General features: G+C 48.3%; 1 protein-coding gene across 1 annotated transcript in view; it reads left to right on the plus strand.

The window, feature by feature from the left end:
• Nucleotides 1-16,072, plus strand: part of RBL2 (RB transcriptional corepressor like 2) — an 817,437-nt gene that overhangs the window by 92,648 nt on the left and 708,717 nt on the right. Inside the window, exon 3 of the mRNA XM_078670248.1 lies at nucleotides 7,239-7,439. Coding sequence (XP_078526374.1) covers nucleotides 7,239-7,439 — 201 coding nt within the window. The remainder of the gene's footprint in view (nucleotides 1-7,238; nucleotides 7,440-16,072) is intronic.

Below are 16,072 nucleotides of genomic sequence, written 5' to 3' on the forward strand. Positions count from 1 at the left end.
CAGGTCTGGCCTGCTGTCTGCGGCCTAGAGTTGTGGCTTTTGGTTCTGCTTCTTGAGTCATGTGCGTGGCTCTCTCGCTGGGGTGTGTCCAAGCTCCTCTTCTCCTTCATGTCTCTATCTTGGAGGCTAAGATGGTTTTGTGTTCCTCCTCCTTCCTGGTGTTGCCAGGCCGGTCTCCGGGGGGGGGCCTTGGGTTGTTCTTCCCCGTTCCGACTGCTTTCTTGCTGTCGGCGCGGTTCTGTCTGGTCTGTTGCCTTCCGACTGTCGTGGGCTCGCCTTCTTTTCCCTCGTTTCCTTGGGCCCTCTAGGTTGTTCATTTCCTCTTCCTTGCCTTGGCATCGGTTGGATGTTCTGTTGCTTTGTGGGGCGTGGGGTGCTTCGGCCTCCCCTGGCTTTGCCCTTTGTTCCTCTGTTGAGGGTGAAAGGGCTCCCTTCCTTTCTTTCTTTCTTTCTTTCTTTCTTTCTTTCTTTCTTTCTTTCTTTCTTTCTTTCTTTCTTTCTTTCTTTCTTTCTTTCTTTCTTTCTTTCTTTCTTTCTTTCTTTCTTTCTTTCTTTCTTTCTTTCTTCTTCTTCTTCTTCCCATGCCCCCTTGGGGTCAGTGGTGTTCTGCTTGTGAGGTTCCCCCCCCCCTTTTTTGCCTGGGGGGGACGGGGCTCTCCGCCTGTCTGTTGGACTAGTCCCCTGTGGGACCCTCCGTCATGTCCAGGCTGGTGAAGTCCTTTCGCAGACTCTCCTTCCCCGGGGTTATGGCTAGGGTATCTATTCTATGTTAAGGAATCTGCGGCTAGTAGTCTCTATCAGATGTATGAGTTACTTACCTTCGGTAATGATGTATCTGGTAGAGACGATTCTAGCCGCAGATTCCTTCACGGCCCGCCCTTCCTACTCGTTCTGCGAGGACCTTTCGCTTGGTCTTCTGCACTCCCCTCCCGGGGGTGGCTATGTCTCCTGTGGGTGCATTCCTTGTACTTTTGACAGGCTGTTTTGTCTTGTTTCTTGTCCCTTCTTCCTCTGTTGGCGCTTTGGGAGATGGATCTAGGGATACTCCTGTGCCCCTCTGTTCTGGTTGTTACAGGTTTGAGGCTTGCTTTTCCTCTCCTCCCTTCCCTCCCTCCTTCTTTGTTACTAAGGGTCCTGGGCCCTCTGCTACCCTCTGAGTTGGAGTCACCTGGTCGTGTCTTGCCCTTTGCCTTTGGGGGGTTGTCACACTCTGTGCTGGGTTTGCCTTGGAGGTTGTCTTTCCCTGTTTGTCTTGGAAGTGGTGCCCCATCGCTTTTCTTGGTTGGGGTCATGGCCCTGCTACATGTTGTGACATTTTGCTTATGTTCCTTGTCTCAAGGGGGGGCTGTCTACATGCTGGCAGGGTGGCTACTCAGGGCTGTGCTCTGCTCTTTCTTCTTTTGCTGCCTTTGGGTAGTGCAGTGTTGATACTGCTCGTTATGGTTTTGTTTGTCACCATTCCTTTTTCCAATTTTTCTGCTCTTTCGCACACTGTTCCCATACTCCCACAGTTTTGTCTGATGACTCCGCGTTGTGGCGCAGAAAAGTTCTCTGAAGAAAACTGACTTAGGCGCGCCGGGGTGGGACTTATGTGACCTCGCTGACATCAAGTATGCGGGCGACGCCAGAGCCTAAAGAAAAGCAGGACAGAATCACTTGACTTTACCATATTTTTTTTTTTTTACCCTAAGAGAACTCCAAAATCCCGGACGCACAGAAGAACCTACCTCACAGACGCACGATAAGACTCCGGAACCTCAATAGATATCTACCTCATGAAACACCCAAAACCTTTGCACAAACAACTCTACCTCAGGGAATGCTAGAATCAAGCATAGAAGAGCGCGGACCTATATTTCGAAGCACATGAAGCGATTGTACAAGCGCGACAGAACTTTAAAAAGGCTATATCCTTTCGCTGATCGCTAGCCACGGAGAAACAGGACTGCTAGAATCAAGCACAGAAGAGCGCGGACCTACTTACCGAAGCGTAAGAAGCGTTTGTACAAGCGCGACTGAACTTTGAAATGGCTATAACCTTTTACAGATCGTAGGCACAGAGAGACAGGTGTCGTACAGCCATCTCTGGCCAACCTGGGAAGTAGCGGGGCGGGAGGGACCTTGCTGTCGCACGTCTACAGTACGACAAAGCTGCAGGGTGGGGGAGGGGCGGGAGGGGGGTGCAGGGAAGGGAGTGGGGAAGGAAGGGGAGAAAGGGGGTTTCGATGTACATAGTGTCTGTCCGTTCTGTATTGTCTGTGTCCAGTCTTGTCCACGTACTTGTCCTCGTCACCTACTATCGCACAGCTAGCTCACGCGCTCTAACAAAGCTTCCAAACCAAACCACTACTACACACACCATCTCACTCTAGGGCCCCGCTAAACATGACGCCAAATAACAACACCACTATGCAAACAGACCTGAAGATAATCTCCCTCAATGTCAAGGGTCTAAATCACCCAGTCAAGAGGAAAAAAATTCTAGACTACCTAGCTAAGACCAAAGGTGACATCCTCTTACAAGAGACAAAACTAACCAGAGAAGACGCAAGCAAACTCAGAGCGAGATGGATAGGTCAGGTAGCCTGCTCCCCAGCGGTAGGAAAGAAAAGAGGGGTCATCACACTGATAAACAGTAGATCTAAGATAACTATTGAAAAGGAACAGTGTGACGACCAAGGGAGACTACTGATTACCCAACTGAAAAGAGGAGAAGAAACTATACTGATAACTAACACCTACGCTCCTAACACAGACTGGGAGGAGGTAGCAAGACAAATAGAGGCTTACCAACCATGCGATATGAACGTGCTGACAGGCGATTTCAACCTGGCCCTAGAGCACACCCTAGACAGACAATCAAGATCACAAACCCGACCCCCGACATCCCTCAACACTCTAAAAAATTTATATATCAAGTTCAACCTAGAGGACCCATGGTGACTCCAACACCCCGATACCAGAGACTACACCTTTTACTCTAACGTTCACAACTTATACAGCAGAATAGATTACATCCTGATCTCAGCCTCACACACACACACCTGAATGAGCACACAGACATCGCGGCCAGAACGATCTCAGATCACTCATGTATAAGCCTACAACTCATGGGCATTCACAACAAACACATCGAGCGTTGATGGAAGTGTAACAACACAACCATGGCAAAAAAAGAGGACAACGACAGAATACAGAAAGCAATAGAGGACTACATCGCAGAAAATGATATCCCCGACACAGACCCAAATTGCCTATGGGATGCCCTTAAGGCAACTATCAGGGGGACGTTGATAGAAATCAAAGCCAGGAGAGACAAAGAAGCGAGAGCGCAACTAAACCAATTAGAACATGACATCAAAGAACTGGAGAGGAAACACATTAATGACACCTCGAACGCAACCACACTCGTAGAGCTCACAGGGAAAAAATACAAATTTAACAGAATTCTAAGCGTACGGGCTGGTCTGTGGATCAGGAAATACAAACAAATCAACCTATGCGAGGCTAACAAAGCGGGTAAATCGCTTGCATCATACCTCAAAGAAGGCAAGGTATTTCAACAATCACAGACACAAATAACAGGTCACCCACCAGGAATAAAGACATCATACACACATTCATGGAATTTCATAAAGAACTCTATAGAAAAGACGACAACCTAGATCAGGAGAGATGCTCAGCCTATCTAGACAGACTCAACCTTCCCAAAGTGACAGAGAAGGAAGCCAAGGTGCTAGGTCAGGACATAAAAAACAGTGAAATAACTTCAGCCATCAGGGCCCTAAAAGAAGGCAGGCTACACCGCAACCTTTTACAAATCCTTCCAAGACCACCTAAGCCCAGTGCTAGGCAAAGTCTTCAATCACTGCGGAGAAAAGGGGGCAGTCACAAAATCTATGTCACAAGCCAACATAATAGTCATACCAAAGGAGAACAAGGACCCACAATGGCCCAAAAACTACCACCCTGTATCCCTCTTAAACCTAGACTGCAAGCTATATGCCAAAATCCTGGCCACAAGATTAAATAAAGTGCTCCCACAGCTAATCACAGGTGGGCTATCTAAAAACTTGCATGTCACACGACAACACAAGACTACTGTCAAATCATAGAATACTCCTCCAAAACAACCAACCCTACAGTTGCAATCGCGTTCGATGCAGAAAAAGCCTTCAACAGCGTATCTTGGCATTTCTTAGAGAAAACCATGCAAGCACACAACCTGGGCGCGAGCTTCATGCGGAAAGTCATGGCTCTATACAAATCCCCCAAGGCCCAGATAGCTATCAACAGCGCGGCCTCAGCCCCCTTTAACCTCGAAAGGGGAACGAGACAGGGATGCTCGCTATCTCCTCTGCTGTTCCTACTCTCCCTCGAACCCCTGATCAGGGACATCACAGACAACAAAAATATAGCGGGGGTAAACATAAACTGCACTACAGCCAAACTAGCTGCCTATGCAGACAACCTGCTTATAATAACAGAGAAACCCGCTCACTCCATACCTGCACTCATGCACACCATCGATCTATATGCAAAACACTCCGGTTACAAACTCAACAGAGACAAATCAGAATGCATGCCCCATAACATTCACACAACTAGAGAAGTACTAGGCTCCTCCGGACTAGCGTGGGAACCCAACTCTGTCAAATACCTAGGCATCCACTTCTGTAAAACACTAGGCTCGACCTTGGAACGGAACGAAAAAACCACTACAGAAAAGACAAAAGACCTGCTAGATACCTGGTCGCCCAAGTTCATTACCTGGTGGGGCAGAGTAGACACTGTTAAGATGATGATCACCCCCATAGTTAACTATCTAGCTGGAGTGCTCCCCCTGGCCTTCACAGACGATTTCCACAAAAAAATTGACCGGATGCTAAACAAGTTCATATAATCAAAGACACCCGGTCACGGTTGAGTTGTGCTGCTCTTTATTCAAAGCAGATTCTATACCCTAAAATTTAATTCTTGGATTTTGATAAATTATTTTATCGTGCTAAAATACATCACTTTATACACATTTAAACATTTGTCCAAGGTTTATACATTGCCATACATATAAAAATTGATTCTTTACATACAATTATATACACTCTTTTTACACAACACAATTGCAGATTTAACAAATTACAAGACAATATCTACAAGTCAAATTAGAAATTATACTAGTACCCTAGTAATTGAGTCATAACAGTCCTACACTAGTTCATTTATCTATACTCAAGGACTGATCTCACAAGGGCATATATTTTATGGGCATAACTTTATTGAGTGTGTACACCGATAAAGTGTGCACCGTTATGTTTGTGACCCTTTGTGGTTAAAGAATTCGTAAAACAGCCATGAATAAAGAGCAGCAGAACTCAACCGTGACCGGGTGTCTTTGATTATAAACACTAGTATATTGTCCTACCCGGTCCCGTTAAGGACATAACCCCACTTTTCTAACAAACAAGTTCATATGGCGCAACAAAAAACTCAGAATCAGCCTCCAGAAACTCAGACTCGGTAAAAAGCTAGGAGGCCTTAACGTGGCAGACCGAAGAACCTTCCAGACAGCCTTCATAGCCAGACAAGGAATGCACTGGGTACTCCCCAAATCAGCCCTACACACCAACCTGGCTCTCTATAGAAAAAGCCATTCTAAACAATGCAGACCCCCTAACTCTCCTCACAGCCAACAAGCAAACTCACAAGAGCAACCCTATCTTCAAGGTTACTAGATAAGCGCTGCTCAAGGTAGACCGAAAACTTGAAGTCACTATCAGAAACTCACCCTGGGAATCACTCTGGGATAACCCCAAGATCAAATACAGAGGTAAGACCCTCGACATGCACACATGGAAAAAAGTAGGTCTCTCATACCCAGCCGGAATAGGAAGGAGCGCCACAAACCTTCAACAGTCTGAGAAACAGACATGACCTCCCCAAAGTAGAACTCTACAACTTCTTAGCCATTGAGAAAGCCCTAACAAAATCTAAACTAACCAAACAAGCCCTCAATCTTCAAATACATGGAGAATATAAACAAGACAGGCTACCAAGTCTCGCACCTATACAAGCTCCTCCGCCCAGGAACCTCCAAGCTAAACACAAAAAACAACACCTACTGGATAACCCAACTTGGCTCCAATCTCACAGAACAAGAACTACAAACGTTCTGGGAAGCCCCATCAAGAAACATGATATCCCCAGTGCTAGCACAAACCAAATTCTGGCTCTTACACCAAGCATTCTGGACACCAGCTTGCCTAGCAGCACTAGGCCTAAGAGACAACAACACCTGCTGGAACTGCGGTGCAGTAGGAGGAGACCTCACACACCTCATCTTCCTGTGCACCAAGGTTAGCAAATACTGTGAGAAAGTGCTAGGCTTCATCAAAGAAGCCCTAGGATGCAACCTACAACACTCATTTGCCACAACTACCACAGCCCATATCAAAACAGATCTAGCCACACAGCAAGACAGGCACCTACTAGACTTCCTCCTGACGACAGCAGTCAAAATAGTACTAGCCAAATGGAAAGACACCTCCAAAGCCACATTCAAGGGGTGGCTGAATTGGGTCACATTCCTAAGAGGGGCAGACATCACTGCACTAAGACAAACACCATGAAAAAACCCTGACCGTGTAATGTGGTCAACACTAGACAAAAACCTCAGCTCTTACAAGCCTCCATAAATCAACCGCACAAACCGAGACAACTGCTAATAACCCTGCGTAGGGTGCGTAAGCTAACACTAAACAGCCGCCAAACACATCTATGTTGTGTCTTTAAGAACAAGCACGCGCAAACACGCAATTACCTATATGTTCAGTGTTTAATGTTAATGTTAAATGTTTTAAGGGCTAATGAAGAAATGCTGGGCAGACACAAATGCAAACCATGTAGCCCAACTTGCTCGCCCGTATAACTGCCTATTCGTTATATGTCACATCTCTTTATATCTTTATACTGTGAAAACCAATAAAAATAATAATTAAAAAAAAATTACCCCCAGGCGTCAATCACGAAATAATGTCTCTTCAGATATATCGTTACCGAAGGGAAGTAACTTGTGCTTCTTTATCATCCAATGTCACAGTACATTATCTTGATGTTTTAGGTCAGAGGGAGAGATTGGACATTTGAGAACATGTTTTGTTGCTTAAATTCTAAAGTCTGTTGCATATATTTAAATCTGAAGTAATCTTGGCTAATTCTGCTTCTTTATAAAAATTTTATAGCCTAATTGAGTTTTTCAACAAAATGAAGAAATGGGAAGACATGGCGAATTTACCTAGAGAATTCAGGGAACGCACAGAGAAACTGGAAAGGAACTTTACGGTGTCCGCTGTAATTTTTAAGAAATACGAACCCATTTTTTATGATATATTCAAGCATCCTCAAGAAGAGTCAACTCGACCTCATCGAGGAAGAAAACAAAGGTACTGAGCACAGTGCATTTTTGCTACCTTTTCTGCTTTATTTCCAAGCATTATCCTTCATGTTTGATTTTGTTATTCAACGTAGTCTTTCTTGTTTTACTCATTTCTACTAACATCATCTTGGCATACAGATATTCGTTCTTTTTGAAAATATTTTAGTTTGATTAAAAATTTATAACATTGCCACAGTTGCTCAGGAAATGCTCTGTGACAATATGTTCTGTTTTGAACAATTATAAGTGCCTGTACTCCACACTGTGCATCTTAGCTGTGATAGGTTTTATTATTTTTTGTAACGGGTGTCATGCATTCCTGAAGCTGTTTCACTGTGTGTAGTGGAATGTAAATGCTTGGTCTATTTAGAGGGTTGTGAAATGCACACTGTGAATCCCTCAAAGCTGTGCTCAAAAAGTGAATGATTAAGTGTCAGAGAAATGCTAAATTATCTGTGGTATTGTATGGCAAAACAATCCACAGGTCAGACCTAACTGACTAAGAAAAACCATCTGCCAAAATTTCTTCTAAAGTGGAGTGCTCTAGGCGCTCAATACATAACCATATTGGTATTGAGGTAAGTAGGGACTTATTCCTGAGCCGTCCAACTTGTAAAGTAGACAGTTGTGAAATCAATTTATAACGTCACAGCAACTGCTGAGCTTGTTGAGGACTGGTGAGATTTGATACCTGGAATTACCGGTGTCTTGGAATCACCAATAAGGGGCTTGAGATGAAGTGGCTGTTGAAATTGTTATGCTCTTGGCCATAATTTCAGGACATGTTAGCTGAAAGTTTTATCAAATAATATGCCTAAACTGCTTGCCTTGTGACTGGTTGATGTCTATGCGCTTTGGGGGTTATGTGGCAGATTGAACGTTTTCCTCTAATTAAGTACAATTGGAGCAATGCAAACTTTGTGTCTAATCACAGATGGTGAAGTGGGAAGCATCTATAGATGCAGCCAAGGTATCTCAGATAGTCACCATCCTTGGCCATTTATTTTATTGTCTTTCTACTGTGCCTTTCACCATTTAAACCAGAGTTGGTCCGACCCTTATCTATTGCAATGGCTTCCCTTTAGTCGTGTTGCTGGGAAATTTCAAGCTGGCATTGTGGAGTAACTTTTCTCATAATGGGTATGCTCTTCCCCACATGCTGTCAGCAGAGAATTTCAACTGTAAGGATAAAGAGGAACTCCTTCACTGATGGGTTACTTTTCCCAGTGAATCCAAGCACCCCACACCCAGCCTTCCCTGACAATTCCTGTTGGATGTTGACCGTCTTAGCAACAAGTTATAATGTAGCATTTGAATGTCGTTTACCAAGCTGATTTAGCTGGTCTCATGAGGCTTGTTTCCGGTCTACGGAAGACATGGCTTGGCAGTAAGGGCTGGACTGTTCCCATGAGGCCCAGGGTCAAGACTGATTTGCATATAGTTGTCTGAACCTGGGTGGAGAAGTGAGCTAAAGAACGATGATGGATTCAACCCAGATCTGTGACTGGGGGTGAGTGTCTGAAAAGTTTCAGCCCTCCGTCCATCATCTCCTTGTGTCCGTTTCTGCTGCAGCGTGTGCGCCATGTAAGATCTATGCAGGATCCTAAGTTGCACTAGCCGAAACCTGGCACGAATAGCCAATTCTCTGGGATGTTGTATGGCTTCGGCCCAGCCATCGTCTTCCAGGAGACCTACATCTGTCTCCCACGCTTCTTGTAGGGGACCTAGCAAGTCCTGCAAATGATTCATGAGCTGAGGATATATGAGCGATACTGCCTTACCCACCATCAGGTACATCAACACACTATCCTCCATCGGCGAGTAGTCCGGCACCTGTACATCTCCTTTTACATGGCATTTCAGCGTGTGCACCAACTGTAGGTATCTGAGTCTCTCCTCCTTCGCTAATTTATACTCCGATTGTTTGATTGAAAGTTTTCAAACGTACACATCTCACCATTGTGCCAGACATCACCCAGCTTGTCAATCCCAATGAGGTTCCATCTACGAAATCCCTCCAGTCCGACCTCCGTCAGATGATCACAGTCCCACAACACGGACTGTTCCGTCAGCCGTGCCTCCCACCCTAATAGTTTCGAAGCTGTCCGCCATGCTGGGATAACTGTCCTAGTGTGCACCGGCAGATGTAGAAGACGCCCCCCTCTATACTGTGCCACCGGATATCCCCGGGATCCAAATGCATGCCGGTCCATCCTATACGCTGGCTCACCGCTTGGTGCAAAAACCCAGTCATTCGCTTTCACTGGTTGTGCCGCCAGGTAGTAACACCTGACATATGGTACTGCCAGCCCCCATTCATAAACTCCCCATTGCAGCTTTTGAAGAGATGTTCGAGGGCTCCCTCCCGCCCACAACAGGGCCTTCAGCTTAGCATCTATAGTCTGATACACAGCAGTCTGGATCTGATATGGAGTATTCTGGAGTATGTATAATAACCGTGGGAGGGCCATCATTTTAAACAAGACTGCCCATCCCATCAACGAAACCGCCAGTCCTCGCCAATGCGTCACATCTCTGCGTACTCTTTCTATCTGCGGTTTCAAATTCAAATCAGATCAAAAAATCTTTCTGCCGACTTAGTGACCCATATTCCCAGATATCCGAATTCTTCCTGCTGCTGCAATGCCACACATGCCAGTGTAAGCTGTATCCTCTCCCCAGTTCAGAAAAAGACCAACAACTTATCCCAGTTTATTTGGTATCCACAGTATCGTACAAACGTCCTGAAAATTTGGAGCAATCTATAGATAGTTTGGCGTGGTCTATATGCATACAGCAGGATATCATCTGCATACAGGGAGATACGTTCCTCCCATCCCCCGACATTGATTCCTTTAACCACGGGCTCCCTGCGCACCCAAGCTGTCAGAGGCTCTAGGGCCATAGCAAATAGCATCGGAGAAAGTGGGCACCCCAAACGCGTGCCCCGGTGCAGTGCAAATGCCCTGGATACTGCCCCATTTACTCGACTCTACCCCTCGGGTCCGAATACAACAGCCGGACCCAGGCACAAAATGTTGGTCCGAACCCCATCTTGGACAGGACCATAAGCAGGTATAGCTGAAAGAGACAGTTATAGATTCCTTACCTTAGAATTACCCCCAGGCGTTAGACTGGATCTGGAGAATTTCTCGTTAGCAGTACCCCTACGTCAGTTCTTTCTTTTTCCGCACCAACCAGTGCAGATCTGGACAAAGTGGTACCTCCAGTCACTTTTTGACTGACTTTTTTTTACTTTTGTCGACATCGTTTTTTGAGTCCATTGACTCCTGATGCACGAGGGATGCCTGGTTTCAAGGCTTGCGGTTCCTGCCGAAAGCTGATGTCGGTGATGGATCCGCACCACGTGTGCCTGTGGTGCCTGGAACGCAATCACGACCCTAAGTCATGTACCGACTGCCGAACCATGAATCTGAAGTCTTTGCGGGAGCGGTCCTGAAAGCTTCTCAAGGCCCTGCAGTCTGCTCTGCGCTGTTCGAGGTCCTGGTCGTGCGGGAGGTCGAGGGATCAGTCGCGGAGCCACCACCACCACTCGTCTTCGAAGTCTTTGCACTCCTCAGGTAAGATGAAGCACAAGAAGAGGTTGAAGAAGCATCGTTGCTCTTTGACTTTTCCCCGTCAATCGGCTGATGCGACGAGGGCTTCAGCGGGTGCCCCTACTGATACTCCGCGTGCCGAACCCGAAGGATCGACACCAAGTTTCCCTCCCTTCTTGGGACCCTGAGCAACCTCAGCCCAGCTTTGAGCTTCTTACGAAGTGATACATGTCATCTTTGGTCAGCCAGACTCTGCTGGCGTGCCTTCGCTCCTCGGACTCGACTGGGGGCCCTGGGCCTTCGACACCGGCGGCTCCTGCCTCTGCACCGCAGGGTCCCCTTGGATCCAGGCCTGGATCCGGATCGACGCCGGTCGACCTCATAACACCTCCCCGGTGCCGAATCCACCGGCACCACGTGCGCTACCGACGCCGGTTGTGTCCTCAGCCGGCGTTGACCCCGGCCTCCACCCTGACGTGGACACGGAGTTAAACCGATGCCAGATCTGGCGCCCTACAGGTACTTTTATTCCCCTGTTCAACCCTGGTGTGTTTAGGCCAGATTAGCAACCAGAGCAGGGTGAAGAGGACTGGGAAGGGACTGGTGACCCTTTAACTGACCAGTTGGAGTACGACCTGGACTGGAGAGAGGAGTTGGGGGAAGGCAGTGGTCTGGATACCTCCCCAGAGCTTGGCGTGCTGTCGCCTCCTACCGTGGTTACGGAGGAGGGAGCTTCTTACACAGTGGTGTGTCGTAGAGCGGCGAGGCTCCCAACCTCGAGCTACCTATGGTGGCAATCAGAACTAACCCCCTGACAGAGGTGCTTCAACAGGCAGCGAGCTCTTTGGAGCCCCTGCTTCTGTTCAATGAAGCCCTAACGGACATTCTTCTGGGCACCTGGTCTAGGCCCAGCACAGTGGCTCCTGTGGATAGGATGATTGCCCGATGCCACTTCCCGGCTCTGGGCGACCCCACCTTCCTTTGCCAACATACCATCCCTGAGAGCTTGGTGGTCCAAGTCCAAAGGCGCATTCCCTACTGCACCACCTGATAGGGAATCCAAAAAGATGGACCATCTTGGGAAGAAGATGTTTTCTTCCTCCAGCTTGGGACTGCAGTCAGTAAACACCGCATGTCTGTTGGGCCGTTACACCCAGCCTTTGTGGGATACGGTAGCGCAAGTGCTGCCCCAGTGCCCCGTGGAGGCCCGAGCCGTGCACTCCCATGCAGTCGCCGAGGGGAGAGATGCAACTAAGTTTACTATACGCTGTGGACTGGACACCGCCGAGTCGCTGGGCAGAACGATAGTCGGTAGCCCTTCAGCGCTACGCCTGGCTGAGGTCGACAGGTTGTTCTGGTGATGTCCAAGCTACCCTTATGAACATGCCCTTTGATGGGAGTCGCCTCTTCAGCGACAAAGCGGGCAATGCACTAGAGTGCTTCAAGGACTCTCGGGCTATGCCCAAGTCCTTGGGCCTCTCCACCACCCGTCCTGCACAGTCTGCTTTTCGCCCCTTTTGTGGCTACGGAAGGGGTGCCCCACCATGTCCTTCCCAGAGTCATAGACTGGCGCAAGCTGTCCATCCCCTGTGCGGCTGGGGACGTGGGACCCACCGCAGTGGGTCTGGGGGCCAGCGAGCGGGCCAGTACACCACCGCCCCTTCTGCAGCAGCCTCCAAACTCTCCTAGTCTGACCTTTCAGGGCCACCAATCGCCAGAGGGCAGCAGGATTTACCATCACCTCCCCCACTGGCACACCTTCACGTCAGACAGGTGGGTTTTGCAGCTAGTCCGAAGGGGCTACTCCCTCTCCTTCAAGACTACCCCCTCAGTCATGCCACCTCAGTACCATTGCATGTCAGAGGCTCATCTGGCCCTTCTCCAACAGGAAGTTTGCTCTCTTGACCAAGGGAGCCATCGAGCGAGTTCCTTCCCCAGAAGTAGTTCGTTGTTGCTATTCCCACTACTTTCTGGTGCCCAAGAAGGACAAAGGCCTGCGTCCTATCTTGGACTGCAGGAACGTCAACCTCTTCCTGCGGAAGGAGAAGTTTAAAATGTTGATGCTAGCTCCGGTCCTGTCTGCCCTTGACCCTGGAGACTGGATGGGAGCGTTGGATTTGCAGGACGCTTACTTTCACATCCCCGTCCTGCCGGCCCACCGGTGTTACCTGCTGTTCACGGTAGTCCATGAGCACTTTCAGTTTACTGTGCTCCTCTTTGGCCTTACCAGCGCCCCTCGGGTGTTCACGAAAGTGATGGCTTTGGTCGCACCTCATCTGTGCGGATTAGGGGTTCCAGTAGTCCCCTATCTTGACGACTGTCTGTTGATGGCAGACTCGTTCCAGCAGTCGTCTCCCACCTCCAGACTACGGTGGACCTCCTGGACTCGCTGGGCTTCACTATAAACGTGCCAAAGTCACACCTGATTGTGTTTCAGAATCTCCTCTTCATCGGAGTGGTTCTGGACATGACGCAGTTTCGGGCTTATCCTCCCGAGCAGCCAGCCCGGGATATTCGGGCTATGATTCCGATATTTCAGCCTCAATCTCGGGTTTCGGTCAGAATGACCCTGAGGCTGCTGGGCCTCATGGCCTCCTGCTGGTGGATCATGCCAGGTGACATATGCGGGCTCTGCAGTGGTGAATTCCCAGTGGGCACAGTATCAGGGGATTCTGTCCGATTGCGTTCAGATCTCGGAGGGCACTGCATGTCAATTGCAGTGGTGGCTAACGGACCAGGTTTTGGGTTAACGGCAGATCCCTCTCCCTTCCCCAACCGGAGTTCACAGTGGTGACAGATGCATCACTTCTGGGGTGGGGTGGGGCGGCCACATGGGAGAGGCGGAGATCAGAGGCCTCTGGTCTTTGGCGGAGTACAGGCTCCACATCAACCTTCTGGAGCTTTGGGCGATCCGTCTTGCACTGAAAGTATTCCTTCCCTCTGTCTGGGGAAGAGTGGTGCAGGTGTTCACGGACAACACCACCACCATGTGGTACTGCAACAAACAAGGAGGAGTGGGGTTATGGACCCTATCTCAAGAGGCTCTCCCTCTCTGGACATGGCTGTAGCATCAAGTCATATCCCTGGCAGTTCAACACCTGGCAGATTCACTGAACGCCAGGGCGGACAAACTCAGCCGCAGGTGCATGATGGATCACGAATGGCGTCTTCACTCGGATGTGGTGCAAGGTCTCTTTCAGCAGTGGGGAGAGCCTTGATTAGATCTATTCGCCACCGAAGAGAACGCGCAATGTCAGCAATTCTGCACGTTGGAATTTCCAAGGCGGCACTCGCTAGGCACCGCTTTTCTTCACGAGTAGAGTTGCGGTCTTCTATACACCTTTCCACCTATATCACTTAGTTTAAAGACTGCCTTTCTGGTTGCCATCACTTCTGCTCTCATGGTGAGTGAGCTCCAGGCTCTTTCTTCAAAACCTCCTTCTCTTGCTGTTCATCCCGACAAGGCCGTCCTTCCACATTGGTCAAATGATCACTTTGCCCACCTTCTTTCCACCTCTGCATCCTTCTAAGGAGGAAGAGAGGTTCCACCGTCTGGATCCAAAACATGCACTTTCCTTTTGTTTGGATCACACCAAGCAATTCCGGGTGGATGACCAGCTCTTTGTTGGCTACGTGGGCGCCAAAAAAGGTCGGGCTGTGCACAAACGGACCATCTGTAGGTGGTTTGTTTTGTGCATCAAAGCTTGCTACTCTTTGGCAAAGGAGGAGCCTCAAGTTGGACTGCATGCCCATTCCACCAGGGTGACGGCAGCTTCCACTGCTTTGGGACGTGGAGTTCCCCTCAATGATTTCTGTCAGGCAGCTACGTTGGCAGCTCTGCACACGTTCACAAAACACTACTGCCTGGACAGCCAAGTCCAGAGAAACTGCTTCTTTGGCCGTTCTGTTCTCCAGGACTTTCTGGTGTGAACTTGATCTGCAGACCCACCTCCGGGGTTGGTATTGCTGGAGTATTTATTCTAAGGTAAGGGATCTATAACTAATTGTCTCTTTCAGATGATTAAGTTATTTACCTTTGGTAACAATATATCTGTAAGAGACCTAGATTAGTTAGAGATTCCTTACCACCCCACTCATCCTCCCTGTTCTGGGAACTGACTTCTAGGCTCACGGAATCCCTATCAAGGCCCTAGTTTTGTGCACCAGGGGTCAGTGTCTTGCATGGTTCTGCGCTTTTGGCGTGGACTGTCTTGTAAAAGACCTGACGTCAGCGCACAAGGGCGGCTTCTACGTAGGTACCGCAACGTCATCCCGGCGACCATGACGCCAACGACCATCGCAGAGTTGACTGACGCCACCTTTCAACGCACAGGGTTACTGCTGACTAAAAATTCTCTGGAACCAGTCTGACGCCTGGGTGTTATTCTAAGGTAAGGAATCTATAACAAATCTATGTCTCTTATAGATGTATCGTTACCGAAGGTAAGTAACTTGTTCCTCCACTAAATACTATCGAATGCCATACTGGCATCCAGCATTACCACAGCTGCTGCTTCAGTCAGGCGCGCCAGTACCTCCTGCATGACTCCATAGAGACGTCGAAGATTCAACCGTGTACTTCGCAGAGGCATAAACCCAGACTGGTCTGGGTGGATTATCGTGGATATTGTAGGCCGAAGCCTGTTTGCCAGCACTTTTGCCAACACTTTAGCCTCAAAATTTAAATAGGTCTATAAGACTCACATTTTTCCAGTGCTTTACCCGGTTTAGGGATCACGACTATGGTAGCCAGTCTATGATCCTCCAGTAGGCATTCCTCCTCTCGTGCTTCACAAAACATGTCTAACATAGGCTGTGCCACACTTAAACATTTCAAGTGGCAAGCCATTCGGGCCCGCTGCCTTCCCCAATTGCAATTCCCTTATAGCACTGGCCACCTCCTTCACTGACTGATTTACAGTTTGTATTCCATTACTGCTATATTAAAATATATTCAGAGATTACAACACACAGTTCCCTGATGAAAGTAGAAATTACATAGGCTGTTAGTACAAGACGTTTATGTCTTGGTCCTGAACGCTTGAATTCAGATACAAGAGTAGTAGAGAATCATATACCTGGA

Source organism: Lissotriton helveticus, chromosome 12, assembly GCF_964261635.1.
Source record: "Lissotriton helveticus chromosome 12, aLisHel1.1, whole genome shotgun sequence".
NCBI classification, from domain to species: Eukaryota; Metazoa; Chordata; class Amphibia; order Caudata; family Salamandridae; genus Lissotriton; species Lissotriton helveticus.